Here is a 24986-nt window from a genome sequence, read left to right as displayed (position 1 = left end):
GCTTTCTCAAATGCATTCTCAACACCAAAGTCTGTACGTGTTTTCTCTTAGCCTAACCTTATTTAATCCAAGGCCGTTTCAGAGAGCACAAAGCTGAAAATGTTTCCAGGTGTGTTGCCACTTTACTCAGGTGAACTAAAACACATGCTTAGAATTTCCTTATCCCTTTAAGGACATAAACCAAACCTTACTGTACTTGCAGACTGAACATACAACACCTCCACAAATCTTTGCAATCAAAGGTAGTTTAAAGAGGAAGGGAATGGCAATTCAGTTAACATGGATCCATTTGTTTTCTTTTATAAGGCAAAGCACGGAGGCTAGATCTAGCAGGAGAATAAGGCTCCCACCCACCACACCTGGAAAAGTAAGAGGGATCCACCCAGGAACAGCAAGGCTGAAACTGATCTGGGCTGCTCCAACTCCCTGGGGAAAAAATACCACCATTTAAGCTGCAAAGCTCCTTGCAACTTTCCACTTCCACAAATCTAATGATAAAAGGAGAAAAAAGTTTTGAAACACATGAAGAACCATCTGTATAACTAGCTTCCGACCGGACAAATTCCTTTCTCAACCCACAAGCAACATGCCAGAAAAACCAACTTTCGGTTTGGGCTCCGAAATCAGAATTTTGTTAGCTTAACCCAGAAAAAAAATATAAAATCAAAGAACATATCAAAATGTAAATCTACAGAATCGCTCTCACCCCGCTGAATCGATTCACCACCCCAATATCAGAGAGACCTAGAAGTTTGTTTCTGGGTCTTGAATATTTTACCTCTTTCTTCATACAATAAAATACCAAAATTCCCCAAAGTAAGTAGAAAAATTAGTAATTGCTTAAAAGTCACCCGTCAGCATAGCAGACTCTTGTTTTTAAATTCCCTCTGGGTACCATAAGACGAAAATTCGACTTGGCTTATCCTCCTTTACCCGTCTGTACACACATTTTTAAAAAGGCACACACCTCAAATGTGGACTTCTAAAAACCAGTCCTTTAGGAAAGAAACCCAAGGCTTCGTCAACGAGTTGAGAAAGACAAATCCAGCAAGGCAGTTGATTTTTCGCCACCTCTTCCTCCTTTCAGGATCTTTCCTACTCTTCTCTCTCTCTCCTTTTTTTTCTCTCAGATCCAACACCTAAAATGGAAGTTGCACCCAGCCAAAGGCTAGAGAGCCTGGGTGGTGACAAACTGATCTAGCATCCCTACCCCCTCACTTTCCTAAGTGATGTCAGCCCCTGAGAACTTCCAATAGGAGCCAGGCATAAATCAGGGAGCTGATTTTATCCAATAGGAAACTTTATTATAGGAAATGAAAAAAAAAAGGAAAGAGGAGGAGAGAAAGAGACGGGGGGAAGTTTTATATATATATTTACATTTAAAGTGGAGACTATACAATCTCTGAGGAATTACTGCAGAGCTCCAGCGGGGGCCAAAGGAACGAGGGCTTTCTAGAATGGCACGCCTAAGCCTCGGTTCTCTTTGACGGTGGGGGTCCTCGCTCCCTCTCCCTTCCTTTCCGGGTTGGGAAACAGAAAAGAGCTGATTTTATTTCTCTGCTGCTATTTGGTTTGTTGCTTTCCACCCCAAAGCATTTTCCCAAAGGAAGACAGGAAGGAAAGGAGAAATCCGAGAAACAGGACTACTATGTATTGATTGGGATAGTAGGGGATATCTGAGGTAAACTCTCAATTTCATTGTTTTAGTTTAACTGCATTAGAGCTAATTAGAAAAAAATAAATGCCTGGGTTTGCTAACAGTTTTTAGTGTCTATACTTTTAACTAGAAGGAAACTGAATCCACTGGCTGTTGAGGAAAATCACTGTCTTCCCCTTTGTCCTCAAATCAAAATAACGTGGGTTTGAGGGGGAGAATAAATGAAATCCAATAAACAAGGAATATATTTAGAGAAGATAGCAGTGTAAGGAAAAGTCTCACATCAAGAAAATTTGATTTCTTTGTGAACTTCAAGCTTAACACAATCTAGTTCATACATTATCTTTTTACACGCGACCTACATAAAGAATTATACAAGTATTCTTTTTCTGAATTAAGAGTTGTCCTTAATATGTGCTTAGACAGTTAGGCCATGAAGGAAGGGATTGGATTTTTTTTTTAACATGCTTGACAAAGACTAGTATCTTATGGTCATTCAGTGGTTACTAAACAAAGAGGATAATAATAAATTGAAAATTTCCTTCTTTCTTACTGAAAAATCTAAAACCTATCCTGTAGACTACTGCCAAATGAATCTTCATAAAGTTTTCATAATCTAGAATAGTGGTTAAGAGCATAGATTCTGCAGTCAGATTGCCTGGCTTCGAACCTTCCTCCTCTGTAAGTACACTTACTTGAGTAAATGCACTCCTACGTGATCTCGGACAAATTATATAATCTCTCTGTGCCTCAGTTTTCTTAACTATAAAATGGAGATAATAACTATCTCTCTCTCACAGGACTGTTGTGAGAATTAAAATACATATAAAGTTCTTAAAACAATGTATGGCATAGAGTATAAACTCACTAAGAATGAGTTATTATTATATTTCAGAAGCCAAAAATAATTGCCAAAGGAAAACAATCTGCACGAGAAATGCTCATTGGTTCCTAGGTCAAAACCATATTCTAGAATATTCTATGATTTTCTAGAGATGGATTGGTCTTGTTTCCTTTACATCACTGCTAACTACTTGCAAGTATTTTGCCTTCCTTTTTCGTGTATGTGTGTGTATGTGTGTTTTCCTGTCTCCCCCACCCGAAGATAAGCTCCATGAAGGCATGAACAGTGTCTTTCTAGTTCATATTGTACCCCCCGAGCTCAGCCTTATATCTCACATTTAGCAACAGATGAATGAGTGAATGAAGTCTCTTGGCTTACTAGTTATGTAATCCTGAACAAGTCATTTAACATTAATGAATTTGTAGATAACATTCAAAATAAAATTATAGGGGCTGGCTGGTGGTGTAGTGGTTAAGTTCTCACACTCTGCTTCAGTGGCCTGGGGTTCGCCTGTTCGGATCCTGGGCATGAACCTACGCAGCACTTATCAAGCTATACTGTGGCAGGTGTCCCACATATAAAGTAGAGGAAGGTGGGCACCGATGTTAGCTCAGGGCCAGTCTTCCTCAGCAAAAAAAAAAAAAAAAGAGGATTGGCAGTGGGTGTTACCTCAGGGCTAATCTTCCTCCAAAATAAAATGATATACAAATCAAAAAAGATAACTCAGTAGTGAAAAAGTTGTTGAAATTTATCTGAAACAGCTATCTCCAAATAAAGCATCACAGCATTAATAGTCACTAAAGGAAAAACGGTTTACACTCAGTTAATAGAAAATAAAAAGACTAGCTCCACTTGGGTTATTTTGAGCACCTACTGTGAACTAGGTACTCTTCTAGATGTCAAGGATAATGGGATAGACAAGTATCCTGTTCTCAAAAAGCTTACATTCTAGCAGGGGTAGAGAGAAGATTAGAAATAAGATGTCAGATGGAGCACTATGCAGAGATTTACAACAGACTGATGAGAATGACTTGTTGCTTGTTCTAGATTGGATGTCAGGGACAAACCTCAGGAGAGGTGACGTTTAAGTTGAAATGTGAATAGTAAGAAGCAGTCAACCATGACAAGATATGAGCAATGATAACTATTAATGCCAAAGCCCTAAAGTGTGGGGCTGAAACATACTGGATCCAGCAGAGCTATTGGTAACAAGAAGGAAGGGACAGGCAGGAATCAGAATATGAAGGGTTTGTAGGTTAGAGGAAGTTTCGATTTTATTCTTAGGTAGAGGAAAGCCTATGGGGGTTTTAAACAGCAGAATGACATGATCTAACTCACATTTGGAAAAGATCTGGCTGCTTATGTGACAAACGGATTAAAGAGGATGCAAGAGTGAAAGCAAGGAAATTAGTTTGAAGGTCAAGCTGCAGTAATATGGAGCGGACGACACTGGTAGCAATAACAATGGGGAGAAGTCAATGGACAGAGTTGATGTTTAGGGATCCAGGGTTGTTTTTTAAGTTGGTTTTTTTTTTCTTTTTTCTTTCTTTTCTTGTTTTCTTTTGAATGCATGGAATATTACATTCTGTGCTCAGTTTTACAACTCTCAAACTTTAACTTACCCACCCACAACCATCACCACTTACACACAAAGAAAAACAAGACACCATAAAATGGTGAAAAATTAAGGAAGAGCTTAGAAATAAAATTGTATTTTAAAAAGCAATATGTAAATTATATAGAGCAGACTGCTGTGCTGTAATGAAGCTACTTGTAAAACAGACTGACTATAAATACCAAAGAGAAGAAACGAACAAAACTCAACTACAAAAACACTGGCTATGCAAACAAAGGACAACAAAATAATTTTACTCGTTTCTACCCTCTGGTGGCTATATGTTACCATCCCATGGTTGTCATTTTTGAAGCCGTGAGTAGGATGACCATTTATCATTCCCTTTAGAAATTCTACTAACACAAGATTTAACTAACATGGTCTTGCATTAAAAAAAAAAAAGGAGTCCTCTCCACTTCTCAAAAATTAATATAATCCTGATAACAATATATTCACGAGGGGATATAATATTTCTATTTTCCTTACAACTCCACAGAGTCACCTGGGCTGGTGCTCCATCTGCCTAATCAAGTCTTGATTCCACAGTAACAGATGTCATAAACAAGCATGGTTCTGCCTTCTGTCTTTTTTTTTTGATTGCTTGCTTGCTTTTGTGTGTGTGCACGTGCGCTGCTGACAACGTCTAAAATCTGTCCTCCGTCTGCTAAATTTTATGTCCTTTCACGAATTGCTTCCTCTTCAAAATAGGACAACTGCAGCCCAAAATGTCTTCGGTTCCTTGCTTCTTTTTCCATTTTAAGAGCAGAGACCTCAAAGTAGGGAAAATATTACCTGACTTGGAAATTCCCCCCCGCCACCCAATATTTCAGCCAACCACCTCAAACCCTTTTTGCAAAAGTATTAGATATCAATAGGACATATTTGAGCGTACTATACTACTCACCCCTCTAGTTTTGTCCCTTTGCAGGTTCCCTTTCTCTCAGGCATCTTACCTTTCTGCCTCCAGTTGGTCTCAGAGGGGCTGCTCCATTTTAATTCACCACATTTTGTCATCAACGGCTTTGTCGTTCAGAGCTGGACATCAGGGGGACATCTGACCAAAGCCAGGACCGGGTCCTAATGCACACAAGGGAAAGAACCGCTGTCCAGATTTATAACATGGGTTAGCATTCTCCCCAAATGTTTAATCTTGAGATCATGCAATTTTTAATATCATCCCTGACACCAGCTGTTTCCACTCAGGAAGTGCGCTAAATCAATCAGCTCTGGAAGGACATCAGAGACCACTCCAGACCGGAAGTTCTGCAACTCCCTTGGCCACCAGTTCTCCGAGATTTGGGGCTGAAGTGGTATCTGTGAAAAACGTGAATTCAGAAACTAGCCAATGACCTTGTTCCAGAACACCGCTGCGTTGGGAGACACCCAGATTAGAGATGTGGGGTCAAGGTGTGAGCAGAGCCATCCAGAGGCTTTTTCCTGCCTTAAACCTGCAGTGAGGCCATTTGCAACGTCTTCAAAGGGAGGCCGGAAGTGTCCTTCAATGGCCTGGGAGCCTGCCCTCTGGCAGCGTCCGGCCCCTCTTTTCGGCGACTTTTCATGGAGCGCCGAACGAGAAGCCCGGCTTCCCTAAGAATTCCTCCCAAGCTGGCCCTTCCCCTACCTCTCGCGGCAGCCGACTCTCTTCCCTCAACCCTCAAGTCCCTCGAGACTTAGCCTCCCGCCCAAAGCGCTCCTCCTCCTGTCATTGGCTCTCCGAGGAGCCTTCGGCCAATGGGGATGACGTATTCCGGCAGTCGTCGGCCCGAGGGTGGGGGAGGGGGAAGGACGTCGGGCCCCGCGACGCCGAGCGCGAGGACGGCGGCGCGAGGTGTGTGGCGCGGGCCGCGTGGTCTCCGCCCCTCAGTGTCACCAGCTGCCAGTGCATAAGGGCACCGGGGCCCGCGGCGGTGCCAGGGCGCCAGGGGGTGGCTGCAAAGCCCGTGCGGCCAGAGGTGGCGGTGAGGGTGAGCCCTGAATTCGGGCCTCCGGGATCCGCACGCTCCATTCCCAGAAACCTTCGCGCTGAGAGGTCTCTCTTCAAAGGAGTTGGGCCGGGGCGTCTGGAGCGTGCGGGGCACCCAACTTTGCAGGGCCTTCCCTGAAGCCTTGCTTTCTCCGCCAACCCCGCTCCCCTTGGTTCTGAACGGGCGAGGAACCCTCAGGCCGTTGACCCACCTGTGCTGCTTTCTTTGCTAATCGTCCCCGTGAGAGGCCGGACATTGGGAGGAAGCAAGGCGGGCTGGACAGAGGACCCACACACAGAGAGGACGGCAGGAGCAGCTCCTACTGCAGGACTATTGCAGGTTGGATCTAGGGGCAAGGCTGGGGGGATTGGGAAGCTTCCCCAGGCCCTAAGTTTGGGCCCTTGCAACAGCTGCCATCCTCCACCCACAGCCAGGGATTAGCAGTGAGCCTTCCCTTTCTTAATTTTCCTTTCTGCTCTTTTTTTTCCCTTGATAGTTTGGCGTGAACTATTTGCATTCTCAGTGCCACCTGACAGAAAAGTGCATGCAGGAAAGGAACGTCAGCTGTGCAGTGAGTCTGGGGGTTTCGGTGCAAAAAGCCGTAAATGTAGTAAGCCTGAAGTCCGAATATCCAGGTTCTTTGGGGAGGGGTAGAATGCTTAATGATCCTTGCTGCATGGTTAGCCAGGCAATTAACCAGAGTGACAAACCTGAAAGCTAAATTCTTTGCCAATTTCCAGGCCAAATCAGGCTTGCTTTGGTCAAGAGTATCTGAACCAAGGGTGGCAAGGACCTTATTTCTGTGAGAGACCTTCCCACCCAGTCCAGCAGCTTCTTTTCTTTACGGTGCACCCTCTGCTGGTTAGTGTGATAGTGAGCTAAGAGAAAAGATGTGTACGACTTTCTGGGGATCATTTTATGCTCACTCCTTAAAAGTATTAAATCGAGGATTATACCCATGGAACTTGGAAGTGTGGTGCTCAGGAAGAATATGAGTAGTCAGCACTGTGGGAGTTGAGTCTCAACAGTTGAGATGTTGAGTGAGGAAGGTTTAAGGATAATAATAACAGCTACCATATTGGGAGGGATATTTATTATGTGCCAGGCACTCACAGTGCTAAGCAATTTTACCTGCACTGACTCATTTAATCTTTAAAACAGCCCTGCTAGGTAAGTGCTGTTATTATTCCCTTTTCATAGATGGGAAAAGTGAGACTCGGAAAAGTTAGGTCATCTGCCTGAGATTATACAGCTATACTAATAAATATAGCTGAGATTCAAATGTAGGTTTCTCTCTGAGCTCCCACATGTAATCACTATGATATTCTTTCTTGAGATATCCTTGGCATAATTTCTGGGCTTACGGTTTCTCAACTCATGCTATTATCTCTCACTTTTAAAATTTATTTCAAAGGCAAAAAACCAATTAGGTATCACCATGCTTCTGAAATGTATTATCTCATCCACAGGAATCTGATCTGAGAAAACATAGAAGGTTTGTTAAGGGACCAGTATGTGCTCTCCCGCCAGTCCCAAAATCCTGTACAGGAATCCCCGGTTCCTCCGGTTAGCTTTTTTGCAGCTTCATCACCAGCAACAGAGTGGTGTGTTCTGTGATGTCCTTCTGCAGGCAGAAGGTAAGAGACGTGGGGACTAGTTGAAAACACCATAGAATAAGATAAAACGAGTTTAGGATTGGGGGTAGAGGACAGACCCAGGAAATGTGTTATCATCGCCTTTGAGTGCTGTAAGCTATTTGGTAAAGAGCTGTTTGGTTCTAGGACACTTACTGTTTTCAAGAGTGAAAATGAGACTATGCTCTTTTTCTCTTAAAAAAATGAAACTAATTGTGAAGTTTTGTAAGCGTAGAAGTTCTATAAAACATGGATAATAGTATGGTATTGGGGTGGTTGTGAAGATTGAGTTAACATATGTAAAGCACTTTGAAGAGTGCTTTTAATGTACTAAGCACAATATAAATTTCAGATGATACTTTTACATGTTTTCCCATTTTTTTCCCAAGCTGTTGCTTAATTTTTTTCTTGTCTTCAAATTGATGGTTTTTGTTTTTTGTTGTTAGACTTAAAAATATATAGCTTATTTCCACCCCTTCTCTTTACACTTAAAATGTTAAATCATCATGAGGTAGAGCCTGGTATAATGTAAAAGGCCCAAGACTAGGAGTCAGAGGACCTGATTTAAGTCCTAGCTTTGTTACTTGGGGGCTGCATGACAAGTGGACAAATGATTTCATCTCTCTGGAGCTCAGTTTCTTCATTTATAAAAAAGATTTTGACAACCAACGTTGTGTAGCACTCTACAGTTTGCAGAGTAAAACAGTATAGTATAGTGTCTCATTTGAGTCTCATAACAGCCTTGGGAGATAAGTAATGTTATATGGTACCAGTTCTACAGATGAATGAATTGAAGCCTGGAGAGTTAAGTGACTTGCCTGTTGGTTCTCTTAGTAAATTCTGAGTTGGGATTCATTCCTTTATTCAAAATAAAAAAGTATCAGTTGCTTGTACACTGTACTAGCATGGGCATTCAGTATCTATGAAGATAAAGTCCCTCCCTATAAGGAAATCATGTAAGGAGGAGACATGCAAATAACCAGTGCATTCAAGTAACTATGAAGTATAATAAATAACATATTGGGGTAAGTATAGGCTGAGAGAGGAGCATCTTTCATAGACCTGAGGAGGTTGAGGGACAGGGTTAGGGAGATTTCTTGGAGGAAAAAACGCCTTAGCTGAGATCTGAAGGACAAACAGAAGTAGGAGAAAGTGTGGAAAGATTTTCACAAACAGAGAGAACAGCATGTACAGAGATTTAGAGATGTGGCCAGGGATTTGTGAGTGGTTCATTACGGCTAGAGCACAGACTACAAGAAGTGTGTTGACCGGAGATATGGCTAGAGAAATTAGCAGCAATTTAAGGTATTTAAAGGTTTTAAGAGGAAGGTCATGATCAGATACCTGCTTTACAAACAGCACTTGGGATACATGAGAAGAGTGATTGGATTGTTATTGAGCCCAAATAAGAGGCTGTTTTGGAATCCAGGAAAGAGGGAACGGTGGCCTGAACAAAGGCTTTGAGAACAGAGAGAAATATATGGTTTATAAGCTATTAAGGAAAATTTACAAAACTTGCTGCAGTTAAGAGCACAGACTGCAGCCAGACTCCCTGGGTTAAAATCTTGTCCCTGCTGTTTACCACATAACTGTGGGCATGTTACTTAATTATGCTATAGTTTACTTATCTGTAATAACAGCTACTTCACAGGGTTGCAGTGAAGATTAATTAATACTGGTAAAACCCTTAGAACAGCACCTGGTACATAATAAGGACTCAAGAAGTATTAGCTTTTTTAAAATTAATGTTTGATTAGGTACAGAGGGTAAGGGAGAAGGAAGAATCAAAGATGACTTCCAGTTTTCAGGCTTGGGCAGCTAGGTGAATGTGGTACCTTATTTTGAAGTAAGAAATAGGGGAAGTTTTTGCGGGTGGGGAATGATGGGTACTTTTTCTAGAAAGGTTGCGTTGGAGGTACTTGTGGGACATCCATATAGACATACAGGCTTTGGCATATTTAATGTCAGGAAAGAGATCTGGGCAGAGGTAGGATCTGGGAGTCATCAGCAAGTCTTTGGTAATTGAAGCCAGGAGAGAGACCTAGATTGCCCAGGAAGTGAGAAGGGGCATAGTGGCATAAAGTGAGAAAAAGGTGGCATAGGACAGACCACTGCCTAGCAGGCAGTGCCTAAAGGTCAGGAGAGAATTGAACCCTGATTGTCCACATCCAGAGCTCATTCTCTATTAGACCATAAGAAGCTTCTATAAAATTTTTTAAACTCTCATGTGAGTCAAAAAAATTTATTCAGCCTCCCTCCTTTGTGTCAAGCAGCGAGTATACCTCAGTGAGAAAGACAGACAGGGTCTCTGCTCACAGAGCTTCAGTTTAGTGAAGGAGATAGACAGTGACATTATAGATAGCTAAGTGCTATGATAGCTATGGAGTATCTCTCTGTGCCCAGGAACGCCTAATTTCTAGACTTGGGGTGGGATGGGGGAAGGCTTTCTGAAAGAAGTAATGTCTAAACTTGATTTTCCAGGATAAAAAATGAGTTAGGTACGTAATGGCAGAAGATTCCAGGCAGGTAGAAGGAACAAATTTCTCTACTTGAACTTCCGTGGAGGGAAATTGAGAGAAGGGCCAGCACATTTGGCTAGTAATCTCTCTGCTTAGCCCATGAACATGCTAGTCTGCATGAGATAACAAAGTGTTTGTGTCTCCCTCCAGGTGAGGCAGTCCCAGCCCACTGCTGCATCCTGTCAGCCTGCAGCCCATTCTTCACAGAGCGCCTGGAGCGAGAGAGGCCAGCCCAGGGCCGGAAGGTGGTGCTGGAGCTGGGGGGCCTGAAGATCAGGACACTCAGGAAGCTGGTGGACTTCCTGTATACCTCAGAGATGGAAGTTTCCCGAGAAGAAGCCCAGGATGTGCTTTCTGCTGCCCGTCAGCTCCGTGTATCTGAGCTAGAATCCCTTCAGTTAGAGGGTGGGAAGTTGGTCAAGGCTCCTCAGGGCCGAAGACTGAACCGGGAGTGCTTACAACCTCCAAGTGCCGCACCAATCTCTGCCAGGGTGGTGGCATCCAGCCGCCGCCCTCGAACTCCACTGCCTGTTACCCAAACTCCCGGTCCTCTTGGGGCTGTGAGATTGAAGTCCTCAGGGAAGGAGGAGGGGCCCCTGGAGAAGAGCAACCGACAGAATGCAGAGAACTTGTCTGGCACTCTTCTGCTCAAAAGGAAGGCCAGAGCCTGCCCAAATCCACAAGAAAAAAGCTCTTCACCATCAAGCCACAGTCAGGGACCTAAAGAGAACAAGAGTGACCCTGCCCTTGGTCCTACAGCGCTTTCCCCACCCAGCTTGTACCCCTCTGTGGATGAGCGACTATTGCCCAGAAAGATCAGGCTGAGTCGCTCAAAACTGTCTCCTGATGTCTGTACATCTAAGCCTTCCAGCATTTCAAGTGGACCCAGCTCAGTGCCCACAGCCCCTGGCCGGCGTCTTTGGCGGCAGAAGAGTATAAATAAAGAAGTGCCAGAGGACAAGCAGAAACCAGGGAGAGGTAGTCCTCTACAGAACACCCCAAACCCCTCTAGTCTCGGAAAGACAGGTGGGAGCAAGAAGCGGAGCCCTGAAGTCAGGGCACCTCATTCAGACTCTGCAGAGGAGGGGCAGGTTGGGAGAGTGAAACTTCGAAAGATTGTCAACGGGACATGTTGGGAAGTGGTGCAAGAGCCTCCCCTCAAAAACTCTCAAGTTAGCCCTCAGACCTCAGAACCTGGAGACTTGGAAGAGTCCCCTCCAGAGACTCAGCCATCCTCCATTAAGGAGCAGGAAATGTCATCTGCTAGAATAGGTCTGTGTCAGGACTCCCCCCTTTGCTCTAGGCTACAAGACATTCTGCTCTCGGCTAGCCGCTCCCCGGACCACCAGGTGGTGAAGTCCAAGTTTGGGTCCAGTTCAGAGCTGGTAGGGAAGGAAACTGGGTTGGATATTGACTGCAGAGAGCCCTATGCATTTGACACAGCCCTGCTTGGGCAACCCTGTGAAGCTGAGGAGTACCGAATCACAAGTGCTGCTGCCACCAGTGAGCTGGAGGAGATCCTTGACTTCATGCTCTGTGGCTCAGATATTGAGCCACCTATAGGGTCTCTGGAGAGTCCTGAAGCTGAGGGCTGCAGGACCCCTAGTTATCACCTGACGGAAACAGGAAAAAACTGGATTGAAAGGGAAGAATGGTGTTTGCCAGACATGGAACTCTGGCCCAGGGAGCTCACAGGACTGGAAAAGGAACCTGTTGGTGAGAGCAAAGAGCCAGTTGAGCCCTTTAGCCCCCTTGTCATGCCCTCTGAGAACAAAGCACCAGTTGAACCCCTTAGCCCCCTAGTCATGCCCTCTGAGATGAGTGAAGAGGAGGTGCTTTCAGTGGGAGGCTCTTGGACTCCAGAGCTGGAAATCACCAGCTCCCAGCCACCGGATGGTCAGAAAGACAAGCTTGTCCACATTGACTCCTGTGACCCTCCCCAAAGGTCCTATGAGGACCTCTCGCCTCCATGTTCAAACTGGGTGAAGACTCCGCTGGAAGTGTCCCTAACTATGGATGAGGTATTGTGCCCTTCTCCAGAGGCAGGCAAGGTGGTGTCTGGCAACTCTGAGTTGTTGAGCCCACTTCCTGCTAGCTCTGAAGAGGAAGAGATTGATGTGGTGGACTGGACATCAGAGGGGAGGCTGGTGCCCACCAGTTTTCCCTCCGTATGGCCCGACCCTTCCTCAGAGTCAGAAACAGAGGTAGACATACTAACGTAGTGGAGTGGGGAGGGCAGGTCAGGGGCAATGGGAGGGTAGGAACTGTTGACCAGCAAAAGGTGTATCGACAGAGGCTAGCATATGCCCTGTCCTCTTAGCACAAGAGGCAGGAGTACCCATGGCTCTCTGTACGTCCCTTCCTCCCCTCCCCAGGCTTTCAGAGCTGGGCAGCAGTACCACAGGTAGAAAACCATCTTATTTCTCTGTAATCTATTTTCCAATTAGTGACAAACAAGTGGTCCCTAACTCTAGTGGGTCATAGGTAACAGCCGAGGCCAGGTTTCCCAGATTATGAGGCACCTATAGTCACTGCTAATATAGGAAAGGTTGAGGAAGAACACCCTCTGTGATGGGAATTTCGTGTCAGAGAAAATATTCCAGGTGTGAAGCAGTGCCGGCTTGGAACATTAAGTGGGTGGGAGTGACAGGACATTGTCCAGTACCTAATGTGTGTGCCTTATTCATTGCCAGTATGGGAAGTCTAGCGAAAACCTCTGCAGGGGCCAGGAAGATGTACTTCCATCATCACTTCCAAGAAGTGAGTTGAAAAAGATACAATTGTTTAAAAAAAAAAATAAATTACCTTTTCCCCATAGTTTTTACAGATATTTCACATGCTTTACCAGAGACCCTAGGAGCTCCAGGTTAATTGGTAACCTTAGGCTATGAAAAATACAAGTGGGACCAATCCCATAAGGCTGGCTTTGTCCATCCCTTAAGATCTAAGATTAAGTTTGACTTTATTACTCAAATACTTTATTTCAACTTTTATTAAACAAACCAAATCCAAGAACTTCTCAGTGCTTTACTACAGGGTTGCCTCACAACCAAACCATCATTTCTGGAGGGGAAGAAACCACAGCTTCAGGCACATGACTGATGTTTGGCCATGTACCGTCATAAATGCTCCAACAACACCAGGGACCGAAGGCTGTGAAAATAAGAGCGGGAAAAAGGTTAGAAAAGGAATCCAGGCAATCACAAAAGCCCCAGGAAGATGTGCCTCCACCCTTGAACCCACAAACCTCTAAGAGAGCACAAGAATTGCATCCTCCCCCCACATCTCAATATAACAAGCCCCTGACAGTATGCCAAAGCACTGTATGAAGCACTGGGGATAAAGACCACAGCCAGATCCTCGTGACCAGGAGTGAGGTACTGAAATGTAGTGTTACCATACGGGACCATTAACAGAACATACTAGAAACAAAAAACTCGAGGGCAGGGGTAAGCATATGTCAAGTTACACAAAGACTTTGCTAGTATGGGGCTGGCCTGGTGGCGCAGCGGTTAAGTGCACACATTCTGCCTCTCGGCAGCCCGGGGTCCGCCGGTTCGGATCCCGGGTGCAGACATGGCACCACTTGACAAGCCACGCTGTGGTAGGCGTCCCACATATAACGTGCAGGAAGATGGGCATGGATGTTAGCTCAGGGCCAGTCTTCCTCATCAAAAAGAGGACTGGCAGCAGTTAGCTCAGGGCTAATCTTCCTCAAAAAAAATAAATAAAATAAACCATTTAAAAAAAAATTTTGCTAGTAAAATGGGAAAGTCATGACTCATACAAATAGACACTTGTCAATGATTTTGTTTAACTCATAAATGAGGGTAGCGGTGGGATCCACAACCAGTTCAAAGAATCAAAACATGTGCCATCAAGGACGTGGAAAATGAATTTTCTAACAAAAACTGGTCCATACCCCCAAGGCAGTAACTGCATCTGCAGAGACCACAAATTGTATTTCTATAAAGAATCATTTACATTGCCGTCAGTACCCCACGACTTAGCTCCAAGACCATGAAATGAAACATGGAATTAGTAAAAGGCACACTAGATAGGAAACAGTGATTTTTTTCTTTTGAAGGTTTCAGTTTTTCCTACCAGGAAAAAGGGAAGGAAGTATTCCCAATAGAGGAAATCCTGAGAGCAAGAAAAGAGTTATGAAAACGTAGCTCCTGCGTGAAATGAGGGGTAACAGTGAGGGCTGCTACGCAAACAACCAAACACGATTAATCCACTCCCCCGCCCCCATTTCAAACCTCCGCGTGAGGACTTCTGCCCAAACCTCCCTACGAAAGGTACTTCTTCAGCTCTTCCACCACCTCTTGAGGCTCAGGGAACTTGAGTTTGCGCGGGGGCCCCTTCTTAATCCCAGTCCAGAGCTCCGCACCTGGGAGAAGACCGAGTAAAGCGAAGTTACTTTGGAACCCACCACATCTCTCCGACATCATCACGTGCGCGCGGTTTGAAACCCGCGCTTCCTCGCCTAGCACCCGCGCCCCTCCCCCAGGCCCGGGCCCCTACTCACTGCTGCCGTCCGGGCGCAGCAGCGTCACCTCGAAGCTGCCCCTTCTGGGCTTGGCAGGGTTCACCTTCACTGGAAGCTCGGGGGCCTCCAGGCGCAGCGCCTGGCTCAGGGCCGCGGCGTTGCGCCCGTAGACGCGTCAGCTCGTGCTAGGGACAGATGGGGAAGGTCAGAGACTGCGGCCCTTGGTCTGCGACGCCCTCACTCCCCTCCCCATGACTCTCCCGGTCCCTTACCAATGCTCGATAACGACCGTCACCTCCTCCACTCCCTTGCCGCCGCTGGTCAGCTTCTCTCGCTTCTCGGCCACTGCGACCGCCGCCTCGGCCTTCCGCTTCCTCCCGCGGGAAGCCATGGCGCCTGGAGCCCGACGGGGAACCGAGCCGACCAAGGGCGGGAACAGGGTGGAGACGCGGCCACTGAGCGGGCACGGAGCAGCGGACAGAGCCGCGCCGAGAGCCAAACCGCAGGCCAGAAACTCCGCTGGCGGAACAAAACCTCTCCGCGCGGCAGAAAGCGTGGCGCTGGGCGCACACGTGGTCTAGAGGCTGGACCTCCGGGCACAGCTACGCGGCACGCAAGTGGGGGGAGGTACGGAGCACCGGACCAAACCATAGCGCGGGGGCACGAGGGGCGGACCCAGCAGGGGCGGGGACTACGTAGCTCTGATTACAGGCTTGGCTTCACAATGGCTTTTCTGTAACCGCGCGTCCAGCTAACCGTGTGCGCTACGGCCCCGCCCCTCCCCAAAACCTCCTCCCTGGGACCTGCAGACCAATCCCAAACCAAGTCCACAACCTAACTCTAGGATTAGGGAAACCAGCCTTTCCCAACTCTCCCCAGTGCTGGGAACCAACAGCGCGCAGTGGTGAAACTAATCAGGTTGGCCTTTGAAATTAAGATGGGCACTTCCTCTGCAGTTGCCTGGCTTTTCAAATATAGGAGTAACACAAAAAGGTACAATCAAAAGGAAATTCCAGTCTCTTTTATTACGGAAAACCATCAACCGGGTGTGGTGAGCAGGTAGAAGGGTAAGTGAAACCCCAATCTTACCCAGGGACTTTCTCCTCTAGGCCCCACTACCTCCCACTCTCCACAAAATAGGGGGATTATTCATTACTATCTTCAATGAGAAAACTCTGTGGTTAAAGGTTTCTCCTTGGGAGCAGTGACAAAGTTAAGCTTATACTTTTTAATGAAGGCCACAGACCAAGCCAGAAGGGCCTAAAGCAGCAAGGGTCCTTGAGGGAAAAACCTTAGTGCTGACTCCGTACCCCAGCATCTTATATTAGGATTTACTTAATCTAAGTATCTAAGTAGGCTGTGTAAGTCCACGAAGAGGAGTAATGAAACCTCACTGTGGTGATGTGTGAGTGGTGGACAGCAGCTGACACACTGACCCAAGCTTGGAGGGAAAGCATTTCCTCCTCCATCATATGACATCTCTCCCTTCCTCCAGTGCAACAGCAGTGGAGCCCTTCCTGGAGGAGGCCTGTCAATTCCCATGATGCCTCTTTAAAATCAGAAGCAGTGCCCTGCCCCACCCAGGCACAGCCAAACAGAGAAAACATAAACAAAGGGCTGAGGCCGCAGGCAAGGCTTGTGGTTAGAGAAGGGGCAGGGCCTCAAAAATTCCTGGCACTGACAAGAGAGGAAGCACTGACAGGGCAGGGATCCTATTTTTCCTTCTTGCTTTCCCCATCTGGCACTGCAGCGGGGGTTGGGACTACAGGCTGCTCCTCAGGGATATTATCTCCAGCCTTTGACAGCTTCTTGGCCCGTTGATAGAGCTCATTCAAGCTGAATTCTCGGATCACATTCTCCTGTGCAAAAGAGATGCACACATCAGGGTTCAGGTTGGAAGGGAGAGTACAGAGCCTAGGAACTAAGAAGTATTTAGACACAGTCTCTAGGAAAGGAGGAAGCAAAGGACAGAAATCTACTCTAACTCCTTTTTTGGGTACCTGGAAAAGTCAACTAATATCTAAGTACCTATTATGTGCCAATCACTGTGCCAACAATTATAGCTATATTTAATGTAATCTGCAAAACAACCCTATGATCTGAGTGTTACTGTCTCCAATTTACTGCTAAGGAACCTAAGGTCTACAGACTATAGGTACAAGGGCCTTTGAGACTAAATCTTAACTCATAATTGTTCCCCAGTACTAGCAGGTCTGGCACATGGTAGAAGCATAATATAAATTTGCTGAGAGAATTCATGAATGAGTTCTAATAATTAGTCCCCACCCTCAAAGCTTGTGGGCAAGTGGCAGAGCTAGGAATCAAACCCAGGTTGGGCTTCAAAGCCCACCCACTGTTCCACACCCTTCTCCAAACCACTTGCCCACTCTTTCATGTACCTCAGAGAAAGTCCAAGAGACAGCTCGTCCTTTCTTGTCAATCTGTGGCCGCCGCATGACCTCCTTGCCACCTTGGAACAGGATCAGGGTAGGGAGCTGCTTGGTGAGGGGTGATGTGCTCACTTTGTACCTTCAGGGCCAAGAAAGTATTCTGTAAACACATCTGTATGCATTACGCAAAGTGATTCCCTGCCCAGGCCCTTACATACCGGGTACTAACATCAGTGTAGCGTCCAACGTCCACCTTCCCAAAATTTAGCCCTGTACAGTTGTACCTGAGAAGAACATATTATTAACATAGTGAAACAAGACAGATTGGGGGGGGGGGGCGCCTTTGACTGTAATGTGCAAAAATCAGGGCCAAAAACAATGAGAGAGAAGGTACAGCATCTCCATTTCCATCGTCCCTCCCTTTACAGTACTCACTTGAGGGAGAGGTCAGCATAGATAGGAGCAAATGATTGGCAGTCATTAGACCAATTGGCAAAGAACTCCACAATCCAAGTGACCCTCTTGTCCCGCTCCAGTTCTTCCTGCCACACACAGGGAAGAAACAGTGAGCTGGATCACACAGGCTCCTGGGGAGGTTCAGACATTAGCATCTAATTCCCCCTCCTGGCTCCCCCTCTCCCCTAGATCCCATAATAAACCATCGTGCCCAACTTCCATTCTGAAGCACTGTTGCTCCTGCTAGTGAGTAAAGAACACAACTACAAAACCCACAAGGGCCCCAAGAAACAGAAGGGAGGAAGGACACTCACATCAATGGTTTTATCATTGAAGTACTTGATATACTCAGGGCCCATATACAATGGGGGCTTGCACGTCATCAGGAACACTAAACACAGAAAAAAGACATCAGAGGAAACATAGAAAGCCTTGGGCAGGGGACTTACTTTCAAACCAACTCAGATTTCAGGCACCAAAGATATGTAGACCACTGACACATTCCCTTCCTCTTAAATAAAGTCACTGTAGATTCTCATTACCTGAGCCACATCCACAATTAATTAGGTACAAGATATGGAAGAAGGGTATGGAGAAACTGGTTTGGGATTGGAATGTGGTTCCCACAACCAAGTCTTCCAGTCTCCTTACCTATGCAGAGTGTGATGTAAAGCAGGCCCATGCGAATATCCAGGCGGAAGAAAAGAATTGCATTGGCCACTTTACTAAACATGAAGATGTTGCCTATATGCTGCTCCACAGTGACTGAAACACAAAGACGTCACAGGTCAGGCTGGGCTGCACGCTCCTATATCCCATTATTTGTCTCTCTTCCTGGAGTACTTTGAAACGGGAGAGGAGGAAGGGGATAAAAGTCCAAGATCAAATTCAGCCTTGGCTTGGAATGAGGGACTCTCATAACATCAATGAAAGCTCTTCCAGAGGCATTAGGCCTAACCTTGAGAGACGAAGAAGCAGGCTAAACTTACTGGATCTGCGGTTCTTCATCATCACAATGGCACTGAGGAACATCAGGATCTCTACTTCTCTCTGGGACAGAATCAAAGTGACAAGAGAGCCATGAATAGAGATGATTTGGGTGGGCAAGGAAGCCAAATATGGAATAAAAACCAACAGAGATCCAAACTGCGAATGGTAATGTTACTGCACAGAAAGGGGCTTCTCTGCCCGATGCACATAAAAACAAGCCAATAATTATACCACCAGCATTTGAGAAAAGAAAAGGCTTTATTGCAAGGTCGACCTGCAAGGAGACAGGAGGCAAAGCTCTCAAATCTGTCTCCCCGATTCACTGTTTGGGGTGAAACATAAGAGGTTAGGGAGAACAGGCTGGTACGTGGAAACACTGGCGGGGCAGGTGTCAATTGGAGAGCTTCAAACATTTACAGTAAGGTGTGGAAGGGGTTTTCACACCAGGTCTTCCTACACACTGGACCCCTCGCTTCTGGTAAGAATCCGACTTTCAAGTTCTAATCATGGCCCAGTCCTTTGGTTCCATGGTGGGGGGGAATCTTTGGTTCCGGTGTCATTTCAGGTCAAGATTTTCTCCTCTGCACATGTTCTGGCTACGTGACTTGCAACTTTTTTTGCACACTGCCTCTGAAAAACAACTCTTAATCACTCTGTTGATAAGATGAGGTCAGCTCAAACTGGTCCTAGAGGGCCCGTGGTTACAGTAACAAGAACGAACGAACTGGAGACAGCTAAGGTATAGCGGGAAGGACAACCATCAGAAGATCTAGGTTCAGGTTCTACCCCTGCCACAAACTGGCTGGTGACTTTCAACAAATCACTGGAGTAACCTCTGAGCTTTGGTTTCCTCAAAATGCTGTTGTGAGGATGAAATGAGATAACAGGTATGAAAGAGTTGTATAAAGTATTTAGCGTAAAACTGTATGATATTACAACCAACTCAGTATGACCCTGGAAAAACAAAACTTTTCCAGGGAAACTTGCTCAGTAATATTCCATTCATACAATATATGCTTATTCCATTTGTTTGGTTTTGCTTAACTTAAGTCACTCCTCTCCACCTAATCATCAGTGAAATCCATGCACCTTTAATTTAATTTGAGAATCGAAGGAGGCCTTTCAGAACTCTCAAGGGCCCTTTTTGGTAACCTTGGCTTATAGTTCTTTCTCACCTTCTAGAATGTAAGCTCCATATGAGCAAGTGAGACACACAATAAACATGACAAAGAAACAAGATAATTTCAAAGAGTAAAGACTGCAATGAAGAATAGCAAAAACCATGTGAGAGAAAGCATGGGAGGAAGGGCAACTATACATTTGATGGTCTGAAGCCTTCCATACCTTTTGTTTATAATACAGGGACCCAAATCATTATTGCAGACAGAACCGGTCAACAGCAATTTACAGGTAGGAGTCAGGGACCTAGGTTTGCAGCCTTGATCTCCAAAAAAAAGTAACTGACTAGATTTAGAAATGGACGTGTAGGGGCTGGCCCCGTGGCCGAGTGGTTAAGTTCGCGCACTCCGCTGCAGGCGGCCCAGTGTTTCGTTGGTTCGAATCCTGGGTGCGGACATGGCACTGCTCATCAAACCACGCTGAGGCAGCGTCCCACATGCCACAACTAGAAGGACCCACAACGAAGAATATACAACTATGTACCGGGGGGCTTTGGGGAGAAAAAGGAAAAAAATTAAATCTAAAAAAAAAAAGGAAATGGACATGTAAAGTGGGGGTTAAGGAAGACGACACACCTTACTAAATATACCTGAGCAGAAATTAAGAAGCATTTTCACGAATGAAATTGGTTTAGAATTGGGATTTACAATTGTGGAAAGGTGAATTTTAAAAGGGAACTGTGGTCAGTCAGAAGACCAAAGATGGGACTACAAGGAATATTCTCTCAAGATAGAGAATGAGTCTATGACAAGAGCTGGCTATGTATACTCCAAACCTTATTTCCTTTTCCTCTTGGGCATACTGCAACTAGACTCCCAGTCTCCTTGCATCTAGGTAGAACTGTGTGACTAGTACTCCTGAATAGAATGTGAGTGGCCACTGCCCCTAGACAGTTAAGAAGGAGTGTATCCTTGAATTCCAGCTTTCTTTCATCATCTGCTCGCTGGATGCTGGGATGACGGTAAGGCCATAGGCTGAAGACAGAATGAGACTGGGTTCCAGAATAACTGTATGAAGCAGAGGCCCCCTGGTCATTCTGCTTGTTCATTCATTGTTTTTAAACTTTTTATTACAGGAAATTTCAAACATACACAAAAGGAAAGAGAGGATACTAGAGGGTAAGAGAATATGCCACCCCAAAATATGCCACTTTGGCATAAGGATTATTTTGAGCCTGAAGGTAATTAAGAAGTAGATACAAGAAAAGTTCCCGGGGCTGGCCAAGTGGCGCAGCAGTTAAGTTCACATGTTCTGCTTCTCGGTGGCCCAGGGTTCGCCAGTTCGGATCCCAGGTGTGGACATGGCACTGCTTGGCAAAAGCCATGCTGAGGTAGGCATCCCACATATAAAGTAGAGGAAGATTGGCAGTAGTTAGCTCAGGGCTAATCTTCCTCAAAAAAAAAAAGTTCCCTGTTCTCCCTCTGTTAGTCTAAAAGCAGGATATAAATTTTCAAAGGTATCCCTCCAACTCTCTCTACCAGGAAAGACAAAAGTTAATCAAGGGAGATAACTTTAGACCCTATCAGCCTGGAGACTGCCCCAGAAGAATCTACCTAGCAAACTAGGCTTTACCTAGCATTAGTTTCCCCCAGTTTGTTGCCCTTGGAAGCCTAAAACTGCTTTCCTTTGTCCAGTTGTTTCTCCACAAATTTATCATACTTTGCTGAAGATGCTGCATAAGTAGAGTTCTAAGCCACCCCTTAGAGTTATTCATGTTTCCTGGGGCATCTCCTGTGTATGCATGAGGTATACATGTTAATAAACTTCTATTTGTCTTTTAATTGTCTAGTCTGTCTTTTATTACAGGCGTTTCAGCCAAGAAACTCAGAAGAGTAGAAGGAAAATTATTTTTCCTCCTCATAACACTTTAATGAACCCCTTTTACTCAGCTTCATGGCAACATTTTGCCAGAATGGTTCTATTTCATCTATGCTACTCACTTTTTTTGCTGGGGAAACTTAAAGCAAATTCCAGTTATATCATTTCACTATAAATACTTCAGTGTGTATCTCTTACAGATATGGAGATAATTAATTAACTTATTTATTTATTTTGAGGAAGATTAACCCTGAGCTAACATCTGCCACCAATCCTCCTCTTTTTGCTGAGGAAGACTGGCCCTGAGCTAACCTCAGTGCCCATCTTCCTCTACTTTATATGTGGGATGCTTGCCACAGCATGGTTGACAAGTGGTGCATAAGTCCGCACCCAGGATCCGAACTGGTGAACCCTGGCTGCTGAAGAGGAACATGCAAACTTGACCACTGTGCCACCAGGCTGGCCTGATAAGGACTTTTTTTTAACAAACCCAAATCCCATTATCATATGTAACAGAATCAACAATAATTCCCACTGTCATCTAATATTTGGTCCTTATTCAAATCATCCCAGTTATCTCAAGTTGTCTTTCTATAGTTGTTTGTTCAAATCAGGAACAAGCAAGCAAAATCCACACACTGCATTTGGCTGGTGTGTTTCTTTGGTCTTCCTTTAAACTCTGAAGGATACCTGCCCTTCATTTTTACCCCCCAGCTATTTGTCTGGTGAAGGCATTGAGTCACTTGTACTGTCAACTTTCTTGCTTTTAAGATTTGGCTGCCTTCATACTCATGGTATGTTTTCTTCGAATGATAATCCTCCATCTCCCATATTTCTTGTAAAATGGTAATGAAATTTAGAGGTTTGAATACAATAAAAATCCAAATTTTTTGCCAAAATTGTATCACAGGTGGTGCTAGGTACTCCCCACTGCATCCTTCAGAGGACACATCAACTTTTAATCTGATGGTTTTAGCATCCACAGATGATCACTGCCTAGATTTATTATTTCATTAGGTGCTGCTAAATGATTTTTAAATTCTATCATTCCTTCTGTATTAATTCAAATTCTTCTATTAAGAAATCAACATTCCCTTATCAATTATTTGATTACTCTGAAAAACTGTATATATAGGAAAAGCAAAACGCTTCTTTCCTTTTATTTAATAAAATTGAAATAAACTTTTATTCTGTTAAGCCACTAAAATTTTTAAGTTTACCTGTTATTGCTAATATTATTTACTTTAATATACTAACTTCCCAATCACCAAGGTAAATCTGTAAAACAGGGATTTTCCAGAAAAACAAACACCGGCCATAAACCCTAAGTAGTTAAAAAAAAAAAAAGTCTAGGGGCCAGCGCGATGCTGTAGTGGTTAAGTGTGCGCATTCTGCTTTAGGGCCTGGGTTTGTGGGTTCAGATCCACGGCGCAGACCTACACACTGGTCATCAAGCAACACTGTAGCAGCATCCCACATACAAAATAGAGGAAGATAGGCACAGATGTTAGCTCAGGGACAATCCTCCTCAAGCAAAAAGAGGAAGGTTGGCAACAGATGTTAGCTCAGTGCCAACCTTCCTCACCAAAAAAAAAATTCTATCAGAGTAATAATAAACTATAAAACTTCCAATATCTTGCATATTATTAGATGAGTATATAGAGAAATTAATTATATAAAAGGTCCCTACATTTATTAAAATCTTTGGGGCTGGCCCCGTGGCTGAGTGGTTAAGTTCGCGCACTCTGGTGCAGGAGGCCCTGTGTTTTGTTGGTTCGAATCCTGGGCGCGGACATGGCACTGCTCATCAAACCACACTGAGGCAGCGTCCCACATGCCAAAACTAGAAGGACCCACAACGAAGAATATACAACTATGTACTGGGGGGCTTTGGGGAGAAAAAGGAAAAAATAAAATCTTTAAAAAAAAATCTTTATTACTATCCACTTATATTTTTGAGTTCCATATTGCTTAAAGTGGTATAGAATATCAGATAAAAATAGGATCTTTTGAAAATAGCAGGGCAACATTTGAGCTAATTAATAATACTGTCTGGAAAGGACAGACAAAGCACTAAGGAGTAAACGAGATGGAGGATAAAAGTAAACGAGTAGCTTCTAGTAAAGGTCAAGACTCATTTGAGAGGGCTGGAAAAAAAGATAAAAACTCAGGATGACCCTCCTTCCTCAGAATACAGATGCTGCCATACAGCAGAGGGCACAGAGCTTCAATTCATTTTTCTGAGTGGTCCCTCCACTCCTACCCAGGAAATACAGCAAGAGGCTTGAGATAGATTTCTCTACAATGTATTTTTTACAATTCCTTTTCAATAGGCTTAACAATTTTATTCACTTTTGCATTCTCAGGATGCAGCACAGTGCCTAGCATAAAGCTCGCACTCCGGAAATGTGAACTGAATTAAGAAATGGCTGACAGAGGGTGCAGGTACTATGGCCAGAAGAGTGGTTTCAAATCCCAGTCACTCACTAGTTGTGTGACCTTGGGCAAGTCGTGTAACCACGCTGAGATCAATTTCTTCATCAATAAAACAGGAACACCATTTGCCTTGTTCACCTCACTGGCTTCTCAACGGGCTTTACATATGAGCAGCACTGTAAAACACTGCACATGTGTTGAGTTGGGGAGGGCTATTGACAACTATGAATGGTAAGATGGAAAGATGACTCCAGAGTCAGAAAGAGCCAGGCTATCGTCCAGGCTAACCCGCTGTTTTCCTATCTTAATTGAACATGCAGAGGTTTAGACTCGAAGAGGGTCCAGGCCCTACACTCTAATGGTCTGTTAAGTCCGCTACAGGCTCAGAACCTCAGGTGTTCTCACAAAGCTGAACCTCGGGGCCCCCGGATGCACCCGCGGGGGCAGGGACAGTCAAGGTCGCGGGGTCCTCAGCGGGGGTCGCTCACCCAGTCAAAGTCACACGGGTTGCCGTCTTCGCGTTGCGTGGGGAGACTGTGGCAGAGCGGGGGCAGCTTCCTCACGAGTAGGAAGGCAGCCGAGAGCAGGGCTGACAAAAGGTAGTAAGGTCGTGCCAGCCATCGTGAAAGTCGCGGCACCGAATACACCAGAGCAATTAAAGGCGCCAGGACCGCCATCTTTTCAGCCGGAGCCGGGCCCGCAGCTCCCCGGCGTCGGTTGGTCAGGTAACCGCCTCTCCCTCCATTGGGCCTGGTCTCGGATGCACCGCCTCTGGACCCGGAATTAGATCTCTGACTGGACTTTACGATAGGTCAGCAGTGAAAATGGGATTTGACATTTTATTGGCCAATGTGGCTGTCGCTTTTCCCGCCTAAGTCATTTTATTGGATATATGACCCCGGCTGGCAGAGAGAGAATTTAATAAGGTTAAATAGCGCTTCCTGAACGTTCTCATAAAGCGACGGAAGTCCTTGCCGGAAGAAGGTAGGCGG

At 45.1% G+C, this 24986-nt stretch overlaps 4 protein-coding genes across 31 annotated transcripts in view; 1 reads left to right on the top strand and 3 right to left on the bottom strand.

The window, feature by feature from the left end:
* The window catches only part of CTNND1 (catenin delta 1), a 51532-nt gene extending 45679 nt beyond the window's left edge, over positions 1-5853 (bottom strand). For 7 of the 27 annotated variants that reach the window (XM_070228715.1, XM_005598153.4, XM_005598156.4 and 4 more), the window contains exon 1: positions 968-1199. The gene's annotated coding sequence lies outside the window, so the exon portion shown is untranslated. The other 20 variants (XM_070228701.1, XM_070228720.1, XM_070228722.1 and 17 more) reach the window with 15 other exon arrangements.
* Positions 5678-13245, top strand: BTBD18 (BTB domain containing 18). The gene is made up of 4 exons (XM_003362622.5): positions 5678-6419; positions 6577-6651; positions 7550-7717; positions 10384-13245. Exons 3-4 carry the CDS (start codon positions 7594-7596, stop codon positions 12453-12455), a joined length of 2196 nt encoding a protein of 731 aa, XP_003362670.2. The 5' UTR covers positions 5678-6419; positions 6577-6651; positions 7550-7593; the 3' UTR covers positions 12456-13245.
* SELENOH (selenoprotein H) lies at positions 13208-15307 on the bottom strand. Its single transcript, NM_001168387.1, is given in 4 exon segments — positions 13208-13386; positions 14496-14626; positions 14765-14910; positions 14998-15307. Coding segments are annotated over 3 exon segments (366 nt in total). The 5' UTR covers positions 15117-15307; the 3' UTR covers positions 13208-13386; positions 14496-14525.
* A 424-nt stretch (positions 15308-15731) lies between these two features.
* TMX2 (thioredoxin related transmembrane protein 2) lies at positions 15732-24941 on the bottom strand. Of its 2 annotated transcripts, XM_001498540.7 has the most exons (8): positions 24483-24941; positions 18561-18621; positions 18223-18336; positions 17886-17962; positions 17551-17657; positions 17334-17399; positions 17125-17254; positions 15732-16584 (listed from the first exon to the last, which is right to left on the bottom strand). In XM_001498540.7, exons 1-8 carry the CDS (start codon positions 24669-24671, stop codon positions 16438-16440), a joined length of 891 nt encoding a protein of 296 aa, XP_001498590.1. In that variant the 5' UTR covers positions 24672-24941; the 3' UTR covers positions 15732-16437. The 2 variants fall into 2 exon arrangements, with proteins under 2 accessions (XP_001498590.1, XP_023509858.1); XM_023654090.2 differs by lacking the exon at positions 15732-16584 and having other exon boundaries at positions 17130-17254; positions 17345-17399; positions 24483-24671.
* Between the last annotated feature and the right edge of the window lie 45 nt (positions 24942-24986).

This window comes from Equus caballus, chromosome 12 (genome assembly GCF_041296265.1).
Source record: "Equus caballus isolate H_3958 breed thoroughbred chromosome 12, TB-T2T, whole genome shotgun sequence".
Taxonomy (NCBI): domain Eukaryota; kingdom Metazoa; phylum Chordata; class Mammalia; order Perissodactyla; family Equidae; genus Equus; species Equus caballus.
This window is presented reverse-complemented; position numbering and strand designations above follow the sequence as displayed.

Bases quoted from the DNA above. Each gene is read 5' to 3' on its own strand.
- TMX2 (XM_001498540.7), bottom strand. From the start codon at position 24,671: ATGGCGGTCCTGGCGCCTTTAATTGCTCTGGTGTATTCGGTGCCGCGA. The intron at 17,255-17,333 runs GTATGTAAGGGC...TTGGCCCTGAAG, and splicing joins TACACTGATGTTAGTACCCG to GTACAAAGTGAGCACATCAC. The intron at 16,585-17,124 runs GTACATGAAAGA...TCTTTTGCACAG, and splicing joins TCTCTTGGACTTTCTCTGAG to GAGAATGTGATCCGAGAATT.
- BTBD18 (XM_003362622.5), top strand. From the start codon at position 7,594: ATGTGCTCTCCCGCCAGTCCCAAAATCCTGTACAGGAATCCCCGGTTC. The intron at 7,718-10,383 runs GTAAGAGACGTG...GTCTCCCTCCAG, and splicing joins TGTCCTTCTGCAGGCAGAAG to GTGAGGCAGTCCCAGCCCAC.